Genomic DNA, 22,802 nt, shown 5'->3' on the forward strand with positions numbered 1-22,802 from the left:
GAGCACCTGTTTTATGGATGTGAGATCATTCAAGATATATGGAAGTCTCTCCATGATGTAATATCGTCCAGCTCCATCAACATAGATTTCTGGTCTTTTCAAAACATTCAAGTTGTTGTAATTCTTAACAATAATTTAAAAAATGAATTTTTAGTGAATAATTTGATCATTCTCACAAAATATTATATTCACAAGTGTCGCTATGCTAAGTCCCCCCCTTCATGGACTGCCCTTAAAAATGAAATCTCCTTATTTCAACAGTGTCTAAATCATATAAATACCCCCTCTGCAGTCAAATTGTATAATCTGATTACAACAGTTAATTTATCCTGAACCCCTTGTATTGGTTAATATAATCCCCCTTCCTTATTCATTATTGATTTATTTATTCTTTTGTTATGCATTTAATTAGTTATCCCTTATACATTATAATTCTGTATTATGATTTTATTTTATTTTTTCTCTATGCATCTCAATTTAATAAGACATGTGTTTGCTCTCAATTTTTGATCTACTAGTGTATACATTTGAGTTTGCTGTGTTTTTTTGTTAAATGAAGTTTAAAAAAATCACTAAAAAAAAAAATAATCGGACCGGAAGGATCTGATGTCCACCAGCAGGGGGCGGAAATGAAGTCACAGGATCTCAGACCGGAAGTAGTAGTAGAAGACGAAGAAGAAGAAGCCGAGCGGCCGCTGGAGTTGTTGTTGTTGTTGTTGTTGTTGTTGTTGTTGTTTTCACTGACGGACCGTTTTACACTCACCTGTCGAACAGGTGCGACCAGAGCCCGGTAAGACGACCTGCTGTGTTCTTCGCTGTTCCGATCCGTACCCGCTCCAGACAGCCGTGCTAAGCTAAGCTAAGCTAACCAGTCTAGCAGGGCAAACTGTTAGCCTTGCCGTGCTAACTGCACCTGGTTCGGTTCTGGAGTCTGAACCGGGTTCACATGCGGTCTGTTAGTCCTGCTGGTGGTTCTGAACGGGAAGAACCGGAGCGGGGCTGAGTGGATTGGGTCAGTTATAAACCGGGTCAGCTGTGACCTACTTTCACTCCACTCGGTTCGTAGTTGGCCCGGTTTATAACTGACCCGGTTTATATGTGACTCAGTCGACACCTGAGAACCTGTGTTTCCTCTGTAGAGTTTTGTGGGTTCAGATGGAATCTTTGGGTTCAGTAGTCGGAGGGTCTCTGATTCCTGGTTCTGGTTCTGTGGTGTTTTCAGGTGTTTTCAGTTTTGTTGTTCAGTGAACAGATCAGCAGAAGTAGAAAAGAGAAACAGTAATTAATGGTTGAATAATGATCAACGTTTATTCTAAAGAACCTCCAGCAGCTTCTGGTCCGGTTCAGTCTGGCTCCATCCAGTTTCCTGTTTTTTGTCTCAGAAGTCTGGATTTGTTGTTCCTCAAAATCCATAAAATTGATGCTTAAATCAGTATCTGTTCAATAAGTGACAACAGCTAATCATCGCTGACAGACAGGGGCTGTGTCCAAAATGGCATACTAACGTACTACATACTAACGTACTACATACTAACGTACCACATACTACATACTCAATGAGTACATACTGTATACTACGTACTATAAGTATGATTAGAATGCCGACCCTTCACACTGTAGTATACTACTACGTTTCCCATAATGCATTTCAAACCTCCAACGACAGAAACCAGAAGTACGGCTATCAAATATCTCGGCTGAATGCCGGCTTCAGGTCGATTTTACACTAACAAACAGTCGCATAATTAATGTGGTAATTTCAAGCCGGCACTCCTCATGCAGTTATTAGCCAGATTATGCGAATCGTTTCAATTGTAACTGCAGGCTACTGGAGGTAGCTGCTACTTGTTCTGTATGCAAAGCGAGCTGCTATAACTAGCTGCTAGCATTCAGTAGCACGCTGTGAGGCGTCTGACAAATTTAAAACGTTGGTCAGAAAACGCCTATTTCTCAAATCTGTGGGGTGATGAGGATGACTACTTAACCACATAAAATAAAATAAAAATCGCCCCAGTCCGGCCACAGATCCCGCGGAGGCTTGCATTTCGGTGGATAGCTCACAAAGCATTATGGGGCGGTTGAGTATGACTAGTGTGGTCACCGTGCATACTTAAAAATTTTCCGGATATAGTATACATCCGGGTATTTCTCGCGTACTCAGTCTTTTCATACTATCTAATGTGAACGCACTACATACTTATTTAGACGTCACATTTAGTATGAGTAGTACGTTAGTATGCCATTTTGGACACAGCCAGGGTCACGTGACGCCTCACTTCCTTTCTGCAACTCCCCCCCCTCCAGCGTCATGGCTCTGATCTCTCTGGAAGACCTCGAGGGATTGGACGACGAGCAGCTGGACGATGACATCACCGACAACCCCGAGCCAATGGATGAAGAGGAGGGAGACCGGCTGCTGAGCCACTGGCAGGCCGTTGCCAGCGCCCACCAGGTGTCAGTTCCTGCAGGTGAGGGGGCGGGGCCAGCAGGTGAACCAACAGCTATTTTGGTAGTGTGTCTTTTACTGTGAAACCTCCTGTTGCAGAAATGACTGGACCCATACAGGAAATGACACGCAACAGCACGCAGAGGGAGCCCCTCCCCTTCACCACCATCTCCTGTCATGAGAAGGTAACTGGACTGGACCAAACTAGACCAGACCGGACCGGACTGAATTGACTGAACCAGACTCAACTGGACCAAACGGAACCAGACTGAACCGGACTAAACTGAACTGCGCCAAACTGGACTGAATTGGACTAGACGGAACTAGACTGGACTGAACCTGAATGAACCAGACCAGAATGGACCAGACCAGACCAGTTGTTCTCAGTCCTGTGTTGTGTGCAGATGGGGGAGGTTCTGTTCGAGGAGCGGGTCTACCCGGCGGGTCACTGGGCCTGTGTGACCCGAGGAGAGAAGCTGTATGAGCAGAGCATCTCCATGGGCTTCATGAAGCTGATGCGCTTCATCTGCAAGGAGAACTCTGCAGGTTAGACTCCGCCCACCGATGCACACCCGTAGTCACGCCCCCATATAATGTAGCACACCTGTAGGCACGCCCCCATGGTAGCTCTTCAGTTCTTTCCGGACTGTCTGACCCGGTTCTCCTCAATGGAACCTGAACCAGGTGTGTTCTCGTCCAGGTCGGTTCCTGGGAATGACGGTTCCGGTCATCAGCAACGTCCACATGCTGGACGACGGAAACTCGTTCGAGAAGGACGTGGAGACGGCATTCTACCTGCCGGCCGAGTTCCAGAACAACCCGCCGCAGTCCTCGGACTCTGATGTCACCATCGTCTACCGGGAGCCAATTAGAGTCTTCGCCAGGTAGGAAGTCATGGTTCCACTCAGTAACAGCTCCGGTTCTGATCAATGCTGCTGATCTTAACGTGCTGCTCTCTGATTGGCTGTCAGGACGTTCTTCGGAACGACCAATGAGGAGACGGTGAGTCATCAGATCCACCTGCTGTGGGAGATCCTCGGTCTCCGTGGCGACCTGCATAGCGACCGCTACATCGTCGCCGCCTACGAGAATCCCGGTGTTCCGCGGCGCCGCAACGAGATCTGGTTCATCAGACGCGACCTGTAGGCTCCTCCCACCATGCTCTGATTGGCTGCTTAGTTCTGTCCACTCTCATGGTTCCCACAGCTCTGGCTAATCAGGTGACACTAAGCCCCACCCCTCTTATTGTCTCACCTTCTGATTGGCTGTGATGTGTGACAGAGGGATGCCTGATTGGTCAGTTTTTCTTTTAAGTTTAGTGGCTGAAACTGATAGATCTGGTTAATGATTGATCTATCAGTCTGAGCTGTTCACTCTTTATGCTAACAGCTAGCTGTACAGTCATTAGCTCGTCATGTTGCTGCAAGGACAGAACAATGCAGCAACTCAACGTTCATTCACAGAGGCGTTCTGAATGGAGGCTCCGCCCAGGTGCTCTCTGTGAATAAACGCTGAGTGCTCCTTTAAATGAGTGTTTTATTATCAGCATGTTTTTGAATCAGAAAGTTTAGAGCCTGTTTGTGCAGCACTGAGCATGTGCAGACTGGAGTCTTGTCTTTCCTCCTCAGCCAATAGGAAGCCTCCTCGTTCCTGAAATAGTTTTTAAAATATTCGGCTCCAGAATGTTTGTCTGAAATTAAAACAGAACCAGACTCTACTGGTGGATGCAGTCTGAACCCGCTTCCTTTAACTGATTAATAATGTGTTGCTGTCAACGCTGTTGCTAGGCAACATGATTATTAATCAGGTATTACTCAATCTGAAGGATCATCTGATGGCCAGCAAGGGGCGCTGTGAGGAATAAACAGATACGCTTTCTGAACTTCCTGATGGTTTTGGTGTGAAATCGACCAAACAGCTTCTAATCGTTCTACTGTGTTCTCCTCTGTAAAAACAATACATCTGATCTACACATTCTAACTTCCTGTGAATGTTCTGTGCTCAGACAGTTTGTTTTTTTTATATTTCTAGTTGTTCCAGTGTTTCTCTTTATTTACGGTTTAAATCTCACTTTATAATTTTATTGGTTGGGTGTTGAATAAACCTGGATTAAACTTTAATAAAACCTGAATAAAACCAGCTTCACTTGTTTCTGTGGAAACTTTAAGATGAAAACTGATCAAACGGACGTGGAACCAAAAGTTTATTTACAAAAACAGACGTCATCACCAACAGTCAAATTAAAAACAAAAAGTTCAAAGCATTAAAAAACAAACACCAGGAGGTAAAGGGGCAGGGCTCTGCTGTGATGCCATCAGGTTAGATCAGATCGGCCACTGAGGAAAGAGAACAGACGTGTCAGTGTGGAATCAGGCTAACAGAAGCTATGCTAACGTGCAGCGGCCTGTGGTTTCCGCGGTAACGGCTCTGTGATTGGCCATACCATTCATGGGCATCTCATCAATCTGGGTGGAGTAGTACTGCTCGATGTCCCGCAGGATTCGGATGTCGTCGTTCTTCACGAAGTTGATGGCCACGCCTTTACGGCCGTAGCGACCGGATCGACCAATCCTAGGAGAGGTCAGAGGTCAGACACTGACAAATGTTTGGAGACACGGTGTAGTAAAAAGTGTAGTAACGGGTGTAGATACCTGTGGATGTACAGCTCTCTGTTGTTGGGCAGGTCGTAGTTGATGATGAGGGAAACCTGAGGAACGTCTAAACCTCGAGCCCAAACATCCGTGGAGATCAAAACCCGACTGAAACAAACACCAAGAGGTTCTGATCAAACTCTGACACTGGTGGATGGTGACATCAGAACAATGACATCAGAACCATGAACAACCCTGATCTTACAGCTACTTTAACTCCAAAATAAACAGTTCATAGAACAAGATTCTGCTTATTGTGATTTTGTCCGTCGACCTGTCCCTCCATCTCACCTGGCTCCTGATCTGAACTCCTTCATGATGGACTCCCTCTCCTTCTGAGGCATGTCTCCATGCATGGAGGACACGGTGAAGTTGGCCTCCCTCATCTTCTCCGTCAGCCAGTCCACCTGAAACAAAAACACACTCAGACTAAGTCAGGCTGCTTCTGGATGAAGCTCCTTACAGCTTCCTAATGTTTGTGTGTGTTCAGAAGGTTGTCTGGGTGTTGTTACTTCCTGAGTCTGACCTTCCTCTTGGTGTTGCAGAAGATCACAGCCTGGGTGATGGTCAGAGTGTCGTACAGATCACACAGAGTGTCGAACTTCCACTCCTCTCTCTCTACGGCCACAAAGAACTGTTTGATGCCCTCCAGAGTCAGCTCATCACTGAGGAACACACAAACATCTGTCAGCGTCTCCTCATGTTCTCCTAATGTTCTCCTAACGTTCTGAGCACTGACCGTTTGACCAGGATACGGATGGGGTCAGTCATGAACTTGTTGGTCATCTCCAGGATCTCGTGGGGCAGCGTGGCGCTGATCAGAACCACCTGGGTGGCCGGGGGCAGGTAGCGGTACACGTCATAGATCTGCTCCTTGAAACCTGAAACAGTCCACCTGTTCATGTTATTCTGGCCACGCCTCCGCTGTGACATCACACTTGCACACGCTCAGTCTCACCCTTGTTGAGCATCTCGTCGGCTTCGTCCAGAACCAGCATCTTGATGGCTCTGGTCCTCAGGCTCCGGCGGCGAATCATATCTGCAGGAAGAGACCAGAGTCAGAGGCCGACCAATCAGCACTCAGCAGGTCACATGGTTCACCTGGAGTCAGCAGCCAATCAGATGACAGCTTCCTACTCAGGATAACTGACCTGCTGATCTGTGGACTTTAATCAGCTTTAAACAGTTCTAAATCAATCTGGAAATTGAGCTGACATTGGTTAGCATGTTAGCAGTTTTAACATCAGTCTGGAAACCAAGCCAACGTTGGATAGCATGTTAGCATGGATGAAATTTTCAGTTGCATCGTTGTTCTGCTGCCTGACATCAGAAACATCTGGACATGAGAATAGCTGTAGTTCAATGAGCACAGAGAGCAGGAGAGAAGCTAACAGATGCTAACAAAAGTTAACAGAAGCTAATACATGGTAAGAGAAGTTAACGAATGCTAACAGAAGTTAACAGATGCTAACAGATAGGGATGTGCGCGACTAGTCATTTAAGTGTTTAACCGCCTACTCATTTATTAAACGTTTAGTATTTTACTAGTCGGTTAAATGCTGCATTAAGCATCATGCTCCTTGTTCTTCGCGCCTCTGCATCAGCTTCTTTGTAAACAGGCTGAGCAGACAGGGAGAGAATTGCTCCTCCTTCCCTCCCCTCACACACACGTAGCAGGGGGCGGTCGACCTCTGGATGACATGTTTATTTCTCCAAACCTACAGCACCTGTCCGTTCGCGCCCCCCCGGCACAGCCACGCTTCGCGGCCCCCGGTCCCGACTGGGCGCTGCCATGCAGCTCTACGCTCGGGCGTGCGCCGCACGCTCGCCCTGTCTGGGCTACCTGGTTGATCCAGCCAGTAGCATATGCTTGTCCAAAAGATTAAGCCATGCAAGTCTAAGCATACACGGCCGGTACAGTGAAACTGAATGGCTCATTAAATCAGTTACGGTTCCTTTGATCGCTCTCTCAATGATACCCAACAGGCTTATCAAAATGTCTGATCCACTTGTGAAACTCTTCCTCATCTGTCAATCAAACCCAGCCATCATCATCATCGTCATTTACGACGGGGCCGTGAACGTCACTGCAGCCTCCCGTGTCTGCTGCCATTTCCGCGTTTTTATTCAACCCCCGCTATCCCCCTCACCATTAGCGGTGTTCTGACCACTCCAGCTACACCCACCACGTCCCTTCCTGCCCCCCCGAAGCGAAGCATCGCCTCCACTATGTGCTGCTCGTGGACTGTCATGGCGCACCGACCCGCTGCCGTTACGCACAGACGCAGCGGCACTTTCTGTCTCAGTGGACGACTGAACATCTTCATCAGAGGGTGAATATTCCTCTTCAGAATATGAGTAAGCCATTATTTTACAAAGTACTTTGTCAGCGTTGAGCAGACCTCTCGGTACGGTGAGTTTTCTCACTCTAAAATGTGCCGTCTTGTGCTCTGATACGCTCCGACGACGAGTCTCCTCTTCTCAGTTTTCAAACTCTGTAAACTCCAAAACTTTGAATGAAAACACGCCCACAACTGATGCTCAGATTGAAGTTCCAGATGTCCGCCATCTCCTGGTGTACAGTACATGAGGCACACGAGGCAGTATATCTGAAGCTGTGGCTTGTTATGTTCAGCAATGTTGCTTGTCGCAATATTGCGACTTTGGCGCTTAAAGGGTTAAATTGCAAGTTTTCCAAACTGACTAGTCACTAATAAAATTAGCGACTAGTCGGTTCGGAAATTAGTCGAAATTCCTATCCCTACTAACAGATTAGGTCCCTCCAGATGCTAACAGGCGTTAATAGATGAAGCTAACAGATTAAGTGCCTCCAGATGCTAACAAACTAAGTTCCTACAGATGCTAACAAGAGCTAACAAATGAAGCTAACAGAAGGTAACAGATTTAGTCCCTCCAGATGCTAACAGGAGCTAACAGGTTAAGGCCCTACTGCTGTGGTCTCACATCACGGTAAAATCTACATGTATGTTCTTGACCGTTTATAAACCTGTAGCAACAAACAAATGTGGGGACCCGAACACACCGACATCATCATGACAACAACTAACCAGCTGACAGGATGAATTAAAGGTGACCAATCACAGCCTCACCGAAAACGCGGCCCGGTGTCCCGGCGACCACGTGCTGACCATAGTCCAGCTTCCGGATGTCTTCTCCCACGTTGGTTCCTCCGATGCAGGCATGACACTGGACGTTCATGTAGTCTCCCAGAGCCAGCAACACCTGCACAAGTAGGACAGAGCCAATCAGAGACCGGGACGGGTCACAGCTAATCAGAGACTGGAACGGGCCAGCGTTATGTCAGGGGGCGGGGCTACCTTCTGGATCTGTCCTGCCAGCTCTCTGGTTGGAGCGAGGATAAGGGCCTGGGTCTCCCTCACCTGCAGACAGGAAACGCATCACAGCATGATGTCATCCTGTTTGGTACAGCAGAGAGCATTGTGGGAATTAAGCTTCACTCACCTGGATGTCCAAACACTGCAGAACCGACACGCAGAACGTGGCTGTTTTTCCTGTTCCAGACTGAGACCTGAACACACCACAGACCAGCTGTTAGAGAACTCGCAGAACATCAATAGAACATGGGAGAACTGCAGCAGAACATCAGAACATCACAGGACAGCACTAGAACGTCAGAGAACGTGTGTGGGGTCTTACTGAGCAATCACGTCTCTGCCTTTTATGATCTGTTTGATAGCTCTCTGCTGGATGGCTGACGGCTTCTCAAACCCTGCAACACAAGAACACCTTCGTCGTCATCATCATCACTATCGATCAACTGATTGGTTCTGGAACGTGGATCAAAGATCTCCAGGTTCCTGTCAGTGGAATATCTGATGATCATCTGAAGGATCTTTAATGTTTAATGTAGTAGCTCAGCAGCAGCTGCCGAATTCACTCTAATATTATTGTTTCCTGTTCCAGGTTGAAATGCTACAGTTTAATCTTTTCCGATAATCTGAAGCCAGACTCAGAAGAACTGTTTCCATCCGTGATCAATAAGCAGCGGATAATGGATGATCAGATCTGATTATTCAGACTGATTCTTCTGTGTTGAAGTTAATAAATTTGAATTAACCAGGTTAACATTTCTGTTTACTGCATCTTTAAATGACTCTAAAACTACATGAAATAATCAGAAAACTACTGAACTAGTCAACAGCCAGCTGAGAGCTGACTGATTACTTTGTACAATTATTTTAACTAAATTCTGGGACTTCAGCTCCTTCAGTCAATATTTTCTGGTTTCTTTCCTCTGGGACAGTAGACTGAAGACCTCTGGACTAAACAGGACGTCTGAGGAAACTCTGATCTACATTTTCCAGTTTAAGAGACACACAGCTGATGGACTGATCCAGGAGATGGTTCAGAGAAAATAACAGACAGCTGGAGCTCAGCAGGTTCAACACTTTCCATGAACACACCGTCCGATTTACAGGTTAACGGATCAACAGTCCGGTAACACACCGTCTGAATTAACGGATCAACAGAGTCCGGTAACACACCGTCGGATTTACGTCCTAAACTGAAGCTGCGCAGCGTTAGCGGCTAATGCTAACACATTAAAACACTACTAAATATAGGATTTACTCGTTTTAAAGCGTAAACAAAAACACTGCTATTTACACGGTCTAACACTCTGGTAGAACTCCGTTTCTGCTCTGTTCGTTTATTTTGACTCATTTGAAATGCCAGTTAGCTTTAGCATCCCGAGCTAACTCTCCCACCGGAGGCCGCGCGGATCCCCGGCCTACCGTAGGCGTAAATGCCGCGGAGCAAGTCCTCTCGTAGCCCCATAGTGTCGAACGTGGGGGTCACGTCCACCTCCTCGCTGGTCTCGAACTCCACCTTGGTCATGTCCTCCTCCTTCAGGATCCTCTTCCTGCCCTGCGCCCCTGCGGCAGCCATCGTCCTCAGAGCTTTTAGTTCGGTGAGACTCTCGGAGATCCGGTAGAACCGTCGGTAGCTGTTCGGCTAAATGCTAACACAGAAAGAGCGCCACGCGTGTCGCGCATGTGACGCAGCTTCCTCTGCTGTGATTGGCTGTTGGAAATCCGGCTGAGAGGTGCGTCAGCGACCTCTACCGGTTGCTAGGCAGAATACAGAATAAACCTCCAGAAAAGACAACTTATTAATTAAAAACCTAAAAATTAACTAAGAAATCCTGATGATCAGGGTCCAGAACCTCCAGGTACAGATTTTTAAAAATTGATTGAGTTGTGGAGTCAAACCAGAAACAACTTTGGTCCAAAAGTGTTTTATTGATCGATTATTGATCATTTCAAAGGAAACAATCACAGCCACGCTCCAACACAAACACAAACTGAAGATCTCTAGCCCAGACAGGACATTAGAGGAACCTCTGGCCCACATTATCATTGTTCAAACAGCTGATGGTTCCTCCAGAAGATGATCCAGTGGAGATAGAACTACAAACATGGAGTCTGCAGAACATCTGACCTGCTGGAACCTGAAAGTGATCCTCAGAAACTAAGAGAAACCTGCAGCAGGAATGCTTGAACCATACTTTGGCACTTTTAGTTTTCATCTTATACAAAAGACACACACACACACACACACACACACACACACACACACACACACACACACACACACACACACACACACACACACACACACACACACACACACACACACACACACACACACACACACACCACTACATTCTCCTGGGTATCAGTCTGTCAGGTTTGGTTCTCCTGGTCTGATCAAAACTAAAACACATCAAATCCAGGTGAGACGGTCATGTGACTCTCAGTCCTCTTTTGATTGGTGGACGTCCAGACTGACCACCTGCAGCTCCGTCAGGTTACTGCTGCTCTGCTGACTGATCACCATCTGAGAACCACAGTAATACACAGTTAGTACCTGTTAGTACAGTACCCAAACTAATCTATTACTTCCACAGTCTAAATTCAAGCTCCACAGATTAATTTCGGACCTCCGTGCTTCACTGTCAGGACCATGCATCCACTGTGGTAGTCCTGGTCAGGTTCTCAACGGTGGACTCAACTCGGAAGAACAATCTAAACAAGACGACTAACAACCAGCTCAAACCAACGAGCTTGTACCTAAAAGAGGGGGAACTTCTGTCATATGGCGGTGGTTTGGATTTAAAAAGACCGACAAGGATCAGACTACCGTACTTTGTAAGGTATGCCGCTGCCCGGTCCCATTCATTCATTGAATTTACCAAAAATATGCTATATCGTGATGTATATCGTATCAGGATATAAAATGTTGGTCATATCGTCCAGCCCTATCCAGCATCCATCAGGCTTCTTCTCATGTTCTTCAGCAAACTTTCATCTGAAAGTTGAGTTCTGAACAGCAGCCAGGTTTAGTTCTGGTCCTCCGTCCATAGAGGTTGATGTTCTGAAGGTTCCTTCACACTGTTTGAGCTTCACACTAACTCTAGTTTCCATGGAGAACCCCTGAACCAAGTCTGAAGAAGCTGATGTCTGTTTTTACAGTTGGATGGAGAAAGTAGTTCACTGTCTGTGGAGTCATTTTAGGAGCTCTGATTAGTGGAACTTAGTATTAGGGCTGGACCTGAATATCCCACCCCCCTCTGTCAGACGTTGCGGACCGGACTGGACCGAATATTTGTTATTAATAGGGGCCAAATATCTGGAGCCCAGAAACTGCTATTTGGGGCCAGCCCTACTTAGTATTCAGTGTGGTGTATTAGTTAGTACTAGTTAGTAGTAGTGTGTCTTACCGGGTGAAGTTGCACTGCAGAAACTGGAATCTGAGCAGCGACTGGAGGAAGCGAAGTGAGGAAGACCTGCGGGACGGCTGGAAAATAAACAGGTCACTTTACACAGTAGTTAATGACTAGTCTTTAATATACCAGCTGACTTGTTAACTCCTGTCCACTTACCGGGATCATGTGACTGGGCGTGGCCTGTCGGGGGGAAGGTGTTGAGGACGGTCAGGCTGCCATCGCCCAATGAGGGCGTGGGGGTGGCGTACATCACCGTGTGACCACCGGGGTACATCATGTGACCCGTTACCGAGGAGGAGGACGAGGAGACGACGGACACGGCTGCAGACAAAGGAGAGACGTCAGCTGGAGGAGGCGGAGCTACACCTCACCTGTGGAGGAGGTGGGGCTGTGTTGTTACCTGTGGAGGAGGTGGGGCTGTGGATGTCAGGGCTGCTCTGATTGGTGGAGGTCTGCTGACTGCTGGGTTGAACCTGGATGGTCTGAAGCTGCTGAGAAACTGTAGGACCTGAAAACACACAACCTGCTGTAAATAACACACACTATACACACACACAGTCTCAGGTGTTGTCAGGGCTACGCTACGGCTGCTGACCTGACAGTGACACGGTTGCAGGGAGGCGGAGCAGTGTGGTCGGCTGTGTGGGTGGAGCTTGCAGTGTGGGGGTGGGGCCTGGGGCCGTGGGGCCCTGCAGCTGGCTGAGTGGGATGGTGTGTGTGCCAGGGGGGAACGACGCACCTGTGGACAGGTGGAGGGAGGGGCGGGGCCAGAGAAAGGTGAGCTGCAGAATGAAATGGTGGCATTTAATTACCTGCTGACACTTCTGTGGTTCTATTGGTCCACGACAGCTTAACCTGATCGATCGGTAGATGAACTGATCGTATTGATCCACCGATCGATCGGTAGATGAATTGATCGTATTGATCCACCGATCGATCGGTAGATGAACTGATCGTATTGATCCACCGATCGATCGGTAGATGAACTGATCGTATTGATCCACCGATCGATCGGTAGATGAACTGATCGTATTGATCCACCGATCGATCGGTAGATGAACTGATCGTATTGATCCACCGATCGATCGGTAGATGAACTGATCGTATTGATCCACCGATCGATCGGTAGATGAACTGATCGTATTAATCAACTGCAGACTCAGTCTGAGTGTTGATGAAGCAGCAGCAGGAAGATGATTGGACAGATGCTAAGCAGGTGACTGACAGGTGACACAAAGCCCCGCCCACCTACCTGACATCAAGGTAAAGCCTCCAGGAAGCACAACACCTGCCGACGTCTTCAGCACTGTCCCATTGGAGGAGGAGGAGGAGGATGAAGGTGTGGAGGCAGGAAGGCTGAAAGTGGGTTTGATCACATCCTGCAGACAGACAGGTGGAGCTCAGGTGAGTCAGAAATATGTTCACAGAGGTCTAGGTGTTCACAGAGGTTTAGATGTTGGTGTTCATTGCTACCTTTCCACCGTCCAAGCAACTGTCTGTCTCAGGGACCTGGTAGGTGAGGTCCGTCTCCTCGAAGCCCGTGGCGCTCATCCTCTGGTCGGACGACGGGTCGGAGCGTGGCGGTGAGTCGGGTGAGTTGAGGCAGGTCTGGATCAGAGCCTTCCCCGTCTCAGACGTGATCATCGGCTGCAGCTTCCTGGTTGCAAATGTGTAAACGTGACCCGTCTCACTGGCCACCAGCAGCAGGACCTGCGTCCCCGTCAGCGTGGACAGCTCATAGGCCTGCAGGGGGACAGGGGGACGGGAGGAAAGGTGAGTTCTTCCCTCACACAGGATCAGGTACGGTTCCTGTGGACTGAAGGTGGAACCACAGTGAGGTTCTCCAGCAGACTGTAAATAAAAGGATTTTTATTTTAACTTCACGTTTGCGTTAATCAGAGCGTTTAGAGAGATCTTATTAGCTGCTGCTCAGACTGATAATCAGTTGGAGACGAATCAATAGCTGATCACTGATCAATACCAGCTGCAGATCTAATGCCAGAGTTCATTTAGCTGCTGGTATAAACTTATTGATCAATGCTGCGATCAGCTGATCATGTTTTCATCTGTTGACCTGCAGAGACATGAACCAGATCTGATCCAGAATCATCAGGACTCATCCAGAACCAGAACCGTCTGGGTCTAAACTGGACCTTTCTGGTTTGATGAAGGTTCACAGCTGCATAAAATATTCAGAATTCAATATTTCCACTGTTGGTTATTTTCTGGATGAATCCATCAGCTGTTTGATCCTAAAATCTAATAAAAAAGAAAAAGTTTCCTCAAATGGCTTGCCCAACTGACAGAACCTCTGGGTTCCATACCTCTGATTAATCGATGATCAGCTGATCAATAACTGATTGATTATCGGCTCCTCACCTTCTTCATGATGCCGGTCTTCCTCTTGCTGAACGTCGTGTATCTCCTCAGCTTGTTGTCGATGAACTCCATCTTGATCTTGACCCTCCCTCTGGTCTTCTTGCCGGGTTTGACCCCCGGTACCCCTGCACCGACCCCGCCGAACCCCCCGCTCAGGCCTCCGGAGCTCTGCGCCGCCTGCCGCCCGACCTCCGGGTCGCTCCGCTCCCGCTTCACGCCCCTCCGGTCCCCGCCTGAACCCGCCGTGTCCTCGTCCTCCCCGGAGTCGGAGTCCTGGTCGGAGCCGCTGTAGACCACCTCGGAGCTGAACTCCCGGTCCTCGAACTGGCCTCCGTCGGTACCGGGGGCGGTTGTGTTCACGGGAAGGCTGCTGAGCCCGGTTCTGTTGCCCGCCGGCCCGGGTCCACTTCTGGTGCCCATTCCGGTCTCCGCCAGCATTCCCCGCAGCGTCCCCCTCACCGGCCCGGCCTGGAGGCTCCCTCCTCCCGGCGTGTCAAAACTCCGGCGGCGAGAACAACGACCCTCCGCCGGGGCTCGGAGCTCGCAGCACGGACAGAGCGAGCTAACGGCCCCGCTAGCTGCGGAGCTAACGGCTAACGGCAACAAGCAGAGCTACGGTACCGCCGGGAGGTTTCGGGAGTCAGCGGGACTTCAGGCGGAGCCGCCGGGGAACACGGGTGCAGGAGCCTGGGAACATTATTTCCAAAGAATCGATCAGAAATCAGAAAATAAAGTTGGAAAGTTTGAGCAGCGAGGCCCGGCCCCCCCAGATCACTCCGCTCCACATAAGGATACGGCGAGCAGCGCCCCGACAAACCCCTCCGCCCGCACAGATAGTCCGTCTTTATGACCTCACTGCGGCCACAGCCGGAGTCGGAAACGGCGGATTTATACCGGAAACAGAATATTAACAGGTTTTTCACCACCCGGTGAAGGAAATGGGGTCCGGTAACGGAAGTTGTGCGCATTGATACGTGTTTGTGGGCCGAGCGGAGGATCTACTTTCCTCCATATAAAGACACACGTTTCCTTTTATGGCACAGCCGCTCCTTATATGGTCAACGGCACGAGCACGCCCCTAGCACTGCCAGCACGTGCAGACATTTAGGAGGAGGACAGGTGAGGAAGAATTCAAATGTTCTGTATATACCCTCACTACCTGCTGACAAGAACTGATTATTGATCATGGATTGATTATTGATCATCAGCAGCTGACTGCAGTCTACCTTCTGGCCACTGGGCGGCGCCTCAGGTTCGTGTTCGTCCAGCACCCAATCAGAGCAGAGAACTCAGAACAGCCTCCTCTAGAACTTCTGCAGAACTTTAGGAACCTAAAGGAGAACCTGGAGGCTCCTTCAGGATCCATCATCCAGTAGATCGGTTCTCCTCCCAGAAACACTGCCTGCAGTTCAGCCTGGACCTCTCTGGATGTTCTGGTCTCAGCTGGAGAACCAGAACCAGGAGGAGGTTCTGGCTGTATAGGATCTAGTTTGTTCAAACACCTTTTTGTTTGAAACCTGTAGAACCCGAGTAGAACGCTGACGTTCTCGCCAATCTGCTGGTCAGAAGATAATCAGTCTGAGCCAGGATCATGGTTCTGAATCCTGATGCCACAACATCAGCTGATCAGATGGAGATCATCTGCCAGCAGGACACCGGAGCTCTGAGGAGTCCGTTAGCTCGTTAACTGAGCCTCCATAAAGGTGATCTAAGGTCATCTCAACAGGAAGTCCTCAGTAAAAGAACCATCTACTGGACAACGCGAGGATGGAGCTCCAGGAGGAACTAGCTGGAGGTTTTGGAAGACGTTTACCTCCAGCTAGCTCCTCCTGGAGCTCCACCTTCTCCAGGACCTGGATGAACCCCCTCAGAAATCTGAACTGATGACATCATGGGGAGATCGGCCAATCAGAGGTGTTACCTGAAGCTGCACCAGGATCAGCTGCTATATTTACCTCAGATTAGCAGCAGAGTTGCATCACACGGCCACTACACAACAGACACGCAACGGACACGCAACATGTCGGCCGGCGGCCCCCCCTGGAGGAACCACAGCTTCACCCTGGGAGGAGGCGGAGACCCTCCTCTGTCCGACCAGGGAGAGACCATCATAGGGGTCTACCTGCTGCTGCTGGGTGAGCAGGAACACACCTGAGTGATGTCAGGATGGTTGTTGGTCTCTCGTCTGACAACACAACACAAAACAGCAACGTCCTGACGAGATCATGATCACATTAACAAGTCGACTGAGTGGATGTTGTGTGTGTCTTTGGCCATATTGTGCATCTGTAGTCATGTTGTGTGTGTCTGTAGTCATGTTGTGCGTCTGTAGTCATGTTGTGTGTGTCTGTGGTCATGTTGTGTGTGTCTGTAGTCATGTTGTGTGTGTCTGTAGTCATGTTGTGCGTCTGTAGTCATGTTGTGTGTGTCTGTGGTCATGTTGTGTGTCTGTAGTCATGTTGTGTGTGTCTGTGGTCATGTTGTGTGTGTCTGTGGTCATGTTGTGTGTGTCTGTAGTCATGTTGTGTGTGTCTGTGGTCATGTTGTGTGTCTGTGGTCATGTTGTGTGCGTCTGTGGTCATGTTGTGTGCGTCTGTAGTCATGTTGTGTGCGTCTGTGGTCATGTTGTGTGCGTCTGTGGTCATGTTGTGTGCGTCTGTGGTCATGTTGTGTGCGTCTGTGGTCATGTTGTGTGCGTCTGTGGTCATGTTGTGCGTCTGTGGTCATGTTGTGTGCGTCTGTGGTCATGTTGTGTGCGTCTGTGGTCATGTTGTGTGTGTCTGTAGTCATGTTGTGTGTGTCTGTAGTCATGTTGTGCATCTGTAGTCATGTTGTGTGCGTCTGTAGTCATGTTGTGTGTCTGTGGTCATGTTGTGTGCGTCTGTGGTCATGTTGTGTGCGTCTGTGGTCATGTTGTGTGCGTCTGTGGTCATGTTGTGTGCGTCTGTGGTCATGTTGTGTGCGTCTGTGGTCATGTTGTGTGCGTCTGTGGTCATGTTGTGTGCGTCTGTAGTCATGTTGTGTGCGTCTGTAGTCATGTTGTGTGCGTCTGTAGTCATGTTGTGTGCGTCTGTAGTCATGTTGTGTGTCTGTGGTCATGTTGTGTGTGTCTGTGGTCATGTTGTGTGTCTCTGATAAAGTTGTGTCATCCTGTTGTGTGTCTCCAGGCTGGTTGTCGTGGTTCGGGAACAGCGTTGTGTTGTTCGTCCTCTACAGACAGAGGACGTCTCTGCAGCCGACAGACTTCCTGACCCTGAACCTGGCCGTGTCTGACGCCAGCATCTCCGTGTTCGGATACTCCAGAGGGATCATCGAGATCTTCAACGTGTTCCAGGATGGAGGCTTCCTCATCTCCTCCATCTGGACCTGTCAGGTGGACGGCTTCTTCACGTTGGTGTTCGGTCTGAGCAGCATCCACACGCTGACAGTGATCAGCATCACGCGCTACATCAAAGGCTGCCACCCCAGCAGAGGTCAGTAACTGTGGCAACCACAGGTAACCAGGTGACCTGCTGTAAACTCACCTGCTCACCAGGTGTTCATGTCCCTGCAGCGCGTCACATCAGCAGCAGCAGCGTCTTCCTGTGTCTGCTGCTCATCTGGACCACATCTGGGTTCTGGTCTGGAGCTCCGCTCCTGGGCTGGGGCGGCTATACAGGTAAAACTTTATTTACAACACAGGTAAAACTCTATTTAGAAACAGGTGAAACACAGGTGAAACTTTATTTTCAATCACAGTCCTGAGCTGTAGAAAGCTGTCTGGTGTTGTAGTCTATGAGGTTTCTGGAACCGGAACCTCATCATGCTCCTGCAGATTTTAGATTCTTGTGGGTCGGCTTCTTAATGCCTCTGACCACCACAGATCGAGGGTACGGTACCTGTGAGATCGACTGGGCCAAAGCCAGCTACTCTGGTGTCTACCGGTCCTACATCGTGTCCATCCTGGTCTGCTGCTTCCTGGTCCCGGTTCTCATCATGCTCTTCTGCTACGTGTCCATCATCAACACGGTAAAACGCGGCAACGCTCTGTCAGCAGAGGGCGACCTGACCGACCGCCAGAGGAAGATCGAGAGGGACGTCACCATCGTGAGTGTCTAATCAGGTCCTATCTGGTTCTATCTGGTCCATCAGGTCCCATCAGGTCCCATTTGGTCTCATCAGGTCCATCAGGTCGTATCAGGTCCATTAGGTTTATCAGGTCTATTAGGTCCATCAGGTTCCATCAGGTTCCATCAGGTTCCATCAGGTTCATCAGGTTCCATCAGGTTAATCAGGTCCATCAGGTCGCATCAGGTCCATTAGGTTCATCAGGTTCCATCAGGTTCCATCAGGTTCCATCAGGTCGCATCAGGTCCATCAGGTCGTATCAGGTCCATTAGGTTCATCAGGTCCATTAGGTTCATCAAGTTCCATCAAGTTCCATCAGGTCCATCAGGTCGCATCAGGTCCATTCGGTTCATCAGGTTCCATCAGGCTTCATCAGGTTCATCAAGTTCCATCAGGTTCATCAGGTCGCATCAGGTCCATCAGGTCGCATCAGGTCCATTAGGTTCATCAGGTTCCATCAGGTTTCATCAGGTTCATCAAGTTCCATCAGGTCCATTAGGTTCATCAGGTTCCATCAGGTTCATCAAGTTCCATCAGGTTCATCAGGTCCATCAGGTCGCATCAGGTCCATTAGGTTCATCAGGTTCCATCAGGTTCATCAAGTTCCATCAGGTTCATCAGGTCCATCAGGTCGCATCAGGTCCATTAGGTTCATCAGGTTCCATCAGGTTCATCAGGTTCCATCAGGTTCCATCAGGTTCATCAGGTTCATCAGGTCCATCAGGTCCATCAGATCGCATCAGGTCGCATCAGGTTCCATCAGGTTCCATGAGGTCCATCAGGTACATCAGGTTCCATAAGGTTCCATCAGGTCCATCAGGTCCATCAGGTTCCATCAGGTTCCATCAGGTTCATCAGGTTCCATCAGGTTCAATCAGGTTCCATCAGGTTTCATCAGGTTCATCAGGTTCTATCAGGTTCATCAGGTCGCATCAGGTTCTATCAGGTCGCATCAGGTCCATCAGGTTCTATCAGGTTCTATCAGGTTCTATCAGGTCCATCAGGTTCCATCAGGTTCCATCAGGTCCATTAGGTTCATCAGGTTCATCAGGTTCCATCAGGTTCTATCAGGTTCTATCAGGTCCATCAGGTTCCATCAGGTCCATCAGGTTCCATCAGGTTTCATCAGGTCCATCAGGTCCATCAGGTTCCATCAGGTCCATCAGGTTCCATCAGGTCCATCAGGTTCCATCAGGTTCATCAGGTTCCATCAGGTTCCATCAGGTTCATCAGGTTCCATCAGGTCGCATCAGGTCGCATCAGGTCGCATCAGGTTCCATCAGGTTCCATCAGGTTCCATCAGGTTCCATCAGGTTCCATCAGGTTCTATCAGGTCCATCAGGTTCCATCAGGTTCCATCAGGTCCATCAGGTTCCATCAGGTCCATCAGGTTCCATCAGGTTCATCAGATCCATCAGGTTCCTCAGGTCCAGAGTTCAGCAGCTACCTTCAGGACGTTGAATGTGTCCTTGTGTCTCCACCAGGTGTCCATAGTGATCTGCACGGCCTTCATCCTGGCCTGGTCCCCCTATGCGGTGGTCTCCATGTGGTCGGCCTTCGGCTTCCATGTTCCAAATCTCACCAGCATCTTCACACGTCTCTTCGCCAAGTCTGCCAGTTTCTACAACCCTCTGATCTACTTCGGCCTCAGCTCCAAGTTCCGTAAAGATGTGGCGATCCTGCTGCCGTGTGCCGGTGACGCCAAAGACGCTGTCAAGCTGAAGCGCTTCAAGCCCCAAGCCGACGGCCGCCCCGCAATGGGGGCCGGAGCCAAACTCAAGCTGCCCCTCAACCGGCCAGAGAAGAAGTATTCTGCTGGGAACCAGTCTCCGCCCCTGGACCAGCCCTGCACGCCGCCACCCGTCAGCAAGGAATTGTTCTACATAGACATGCCCCGCCCCTCCGACGCCAACTTCGAATGTGAAAGACTCTGATGGATGAATATGATTGGCTGAAACATCCATCACTGAACCCCAAAATCTGCTGCCTGGTTTAGAAGACGCCAGAGTTCCACCATTTATCTGTGGTTCCAAGAAGAACCAAATGTGACTTTAAATATTTTATCAAAATCACAAAATAAACTCCAAAAGTATCTGCTCAATCCAGGTTAACCAGGTCCAGTAAAACCAGGAAGACCTTTCATCTTCCAGACCCGCCAGTTGGTTTCTTCTGAAGCTCCTACTATCACCTGCATCTGAGAACCTCCACAGAAGTTGAGGAGACAACATTAGTCCAGAGTTTAACATCTGAGAAGAAGCATGGTGGACATGATGGTTCCTGGGTTCTCACTCCTTCTTCATGCTGCTCTGGTTCCACAAAGCTGCAGGACTTTAAAATGGACCAGAACCTGTTCAGAGTTCAGCTGTTTGGTCCAGATGACTTCTTGGATCAACAACCTTCAAATATCTCCTCAGATTCTCTGTTTTTGTCTCAGTAAATTAAATAAAAATGAGATGAAGCCCTGATGTGTTTCTGGACCTTCTGATGAAGAACAGCAGGTGGATGGAAGCTGGAAAACACAGGAACAAACAGATTGATATGTTTTTCTAATCTATTATGGACATAAACACTGACTTTAATCTCTTTTTTTTGGATAAATGAGACGTTTCTATTTTACATTTTAATGACTGTGTGTAGTCCAGACTGACGTTACTGATTTAACTTTAGATTCATTCCATGAACTCATCGGTGGTTTTAGTTCTGTGAAGCTGAATCTGAGTTCTTAACCCTCAAGGGACCGAGTGTAGTCATTTACGACCCCAGCCATATAATTATATTTGCCATTTTTATATCCTTTATCCAAAAAATGTTTCCTGCCATGAATTTGTCAATCTACTTGTACAGCTGCTCATAGTTTTTTGGAGAGATCGGCCAACTGGTGTGACAAGGATAATGGAAACTTGTCAGAAAGATGTATAGGTTTTTCACTTTTGTAGGCTTTGGTTTTATTTATTTCTACCTCTAATCGCTATATTTCAGTGTTTTGCAGTGCACTATAGCTGCCTTGGGGCAGACTGACGCACCAATGTTACACAGCATACACATTCATACACCAGTGTAAGTGGCAGCATTGGAGGTAAGGTGGGTAAAGTGTCTTGCCCAAGGACACAACAGCACATGACTAGGACAGAGTGGAAATCGAACCGCCAACCCTTCAATCGTTGGACGAACGGCTCTGCCCCCTGAGCCACAGCCGCCCCTAATCTAAATACTTCTCTGCATGTTACATCGCACACATACAGACAAGATGTTTGTGTAGATTTTGTTTTTATGTACTTTTGATTTACTATTGAGGAAACAAAAGGAATAAAGTTTTAAAAGAAGTGGCAGACAAAGCGTGTCTAAATAAATGTTATTGTGTTCTTACAATGCATCATATTGTTCATATGGTTTTACTTTAGCTCTGAGTCAAAAATGATTAAAATCCATGAATAATTACAGAAGGTTACTTTAGAATATCCATCTTAAAATACAGTGGAGTGGAATAGGTAAGAAAGCACAAAAAGAGGCACTAAAGTAGACGTATTCCTGTGTAAAATATAGTGGGGTCATAAATGAGCCCAGTCGGTCATTTTAGTCACTGAAATAGCTTGGTCGCCTCAGGGTTAAATGTGAAGACGTTTTACTGAGGTGTTTTGTCAATCCCATGATTAAATTAAACCTCTAAAAGCCAAAACCACATGTCGTCTTTACAAACGTCCCTAAGGACATAATAGCAGCCAGAAAATGTCCAGAGGTAGAAAAAAGGTTTGGGAAGATCCACGTATTACTGAGATACTGTATTAAGATCTTCATACTAAACACCCGAAAGAAAAACATCTACAGGATGAGGAGATGGTAGAGCTTCAGGAGGAACCAACTGGAGGTTCTGGAAGACATTTCTAGAAACGTCTTCCAGAACCTCCAGTTAGTTTCTCCTGAAGATCCTCCCATCACTTGGACCTGGATGACTGAGAACCTCATTTAAAAACTTTAAACTGATTGGTTCCATAAAAATGCATCAGAAACTTTGAGTATTGGGTCATTTTGGTTCCAGTGATCCACTAATGAAGGTCGTGCTTCGTGTCTAAATAAAACCAGCACACCTGAAAGTTCTGCAGAGACAAAAATACCAAGGAACCTAAGACAGGAAACACACCTGGAGATCCAGATTCTCATCCAGGAAGGGTCTAGCTGCCTCCAGATATCCAGGAAGTGCAGATGCAGTCCTTCACTCTGCAGAAAAACAGACCAACCAACAGCTTGGAGACAAACCAAGATCTTGACGTCCAAGAGTTTCTACAGCAAGAAATATTCTCTTCCTGATCCACATTTTAAACCAGCAAAGACATCACAGGAGCTTTGGTGGAACACAGGAGTCTAGTGTTCCACCAGACTTTAGATCATGGCTGAAGGTCCTACAAGGCTGTCCAGAAGAACCTGTAAAATGAGATAAAATATGTCAAACGTA

At 48.2% G+C, this 22,802-nt stretch overlaps 4 protein-coding genes across 7 annotated transcripts; 2 read left to right on the forward strand and 2 right to left on the reverse strand.

Moving 5' to 3' along the window:
* Positions 1 to 630: 630 nt before the first annotated feature.
* Positions 631 to 4,585, forward strand: soul4 (heme-binding protein soul4). Its single transcript, XM_022220005.2, has 6 exons — positions 631 to 790; positions 2,305 to 2,468; positions 2,546 to 2,631; positions 2,851 to 2,992; positions 3,147 to 3,330; positions 3,418 to 4,585. Exons 2-6 carry the CDS (start codon positions 2,309 to 2,311, stop codon positions 3,590 to 3,592), a joined length of 747 nt encoding a protein of 248 aa, XP_022075697.1. The 5' UTR covers positions 631 to 790; positions 2,305 to 2,308; the 3' UTR covers positions 3,593 to 4,585.
* A 51-nt stretch (positions 4,586 to 4,636) lies between these two features.
* eif4a3 (eukaryotic translation initiation factor 4A3) lies at positions 4,637 to 10,130 on the reverse strand. Its single transcript, XM_022220003.2, has 12 exons — positions 9,873 to 10,130; positions 8,776 to 8,848; positions 8,581 to 8,647; positions 8,436 to 8,498; positions 8,208 to 8,340; positions 6,056 to 6,136; positions 5,837 to 5,978; positions 5,624 to 5,762; positions 5,389 to 5,504; positions 5,098 to 5,205; positions 4,890 to 5,017; positions 4,637 to 4,782 (listed from the first exon to the last, which is right to left on the reverse strand). Exons 1-12 carry the CDS (start codon positions 10,024 to 10,026, stop codon positions 4,766 to 4,768), a joined length of 1,221 nt encoding a protein of 406 aa, XP_022075695.1. The 5' UTR covers positions 10,027 to 10,130; the 3' UTR covers positions 4,637 to 4,765.
* Positions 10,131 to 10,359: 229 nt separating this feature from the next.
* Positions 10,360 to 15,040, reverse strand: LOC110969833 (serum response factor-like). 4 transcript variants are annotated; one of them, XM_051946381.1, is made up of 8 exons: positions 14,246 to 15,040; positions 13,340 to 13,717; positions 13,119 to 13,245; positions 12,462 to 12,605; positions 12,267 to 12,374; positions 12,023 to 12,187; positions 11,861 to 11,937; positions 10,360 to 10,977 (listed from the first exon to the last, which is right to left on the reverse strand). In XM_051946381.1, the coding sequence occupies exons 1-8, from the start codon at positions 14,681 to 14,683 to the stop codon at positions 10,894 to 10,896; spliced, it is 1,521 nt and encodes a 506-aa protein (XP_051802341.1). In that variant the 5' UTR covers positions 14,684 to 15,040; the 3' UTR covers positions 10,360 to 10,893. The 4 variants fall into 4 exon arrangements, with proteins under 4 accessions (XP_051802341.1, XP_051802342.1, XP_051802343.1 ...); XM_051946382.1 differs by having other exon boundaries at positions 13,340 to 13,609; positions 14,246 to 15,032; XM_051946383.1 differs by lacking the exon at positions 12,462 to 12,605.
* Positions 15,041 to 15,212: 172 nt separating this feature from the next.
* Positions 15,213 to 22,028, forward strand: LOC110969834 (opsin-5-like). Its single transcript, XM_022220012.2, has 5 exons — positions 15,213 to 16,380; positions 17,413 to 17,718; positions 17,799 to 17,903; positions 18,108 to 18,331; positions 19,837 to 22,028. Exons 1-5 carry the CDS (start codon positions 16,137 to 16,139, stop codon positions 20,284 to 20,286), a joined length of 1,329 nt encoding a protein of 442 aa, XP_022075704.2. The 5' UTR covers positions 15,213 to 16,136; the 3' UTR covers positions 20,287 to 22,028.
* Positions 22,029 to 22,802: the final 774 nt, after the last annotated feature.

The sequence above is a fragment of the Acanthochromis polyacanthus genome, chromosome 3 (genome assembly GCF_021347895.1).
Source record: "Acanthochromis polyacanthus isolate Apoly-LR-REF ecotype Palm Island chromosome 3, KAUST_Apoly_ChrSc, whole genome shotgun sequence".
Taxonomy (NCBI): domain Eukaryota; kingdom Metazoa; phylum Chordata; class Actinopteri; family Pomacentridae; genus Acanthochromis; species Acanthochromis polyacanthus.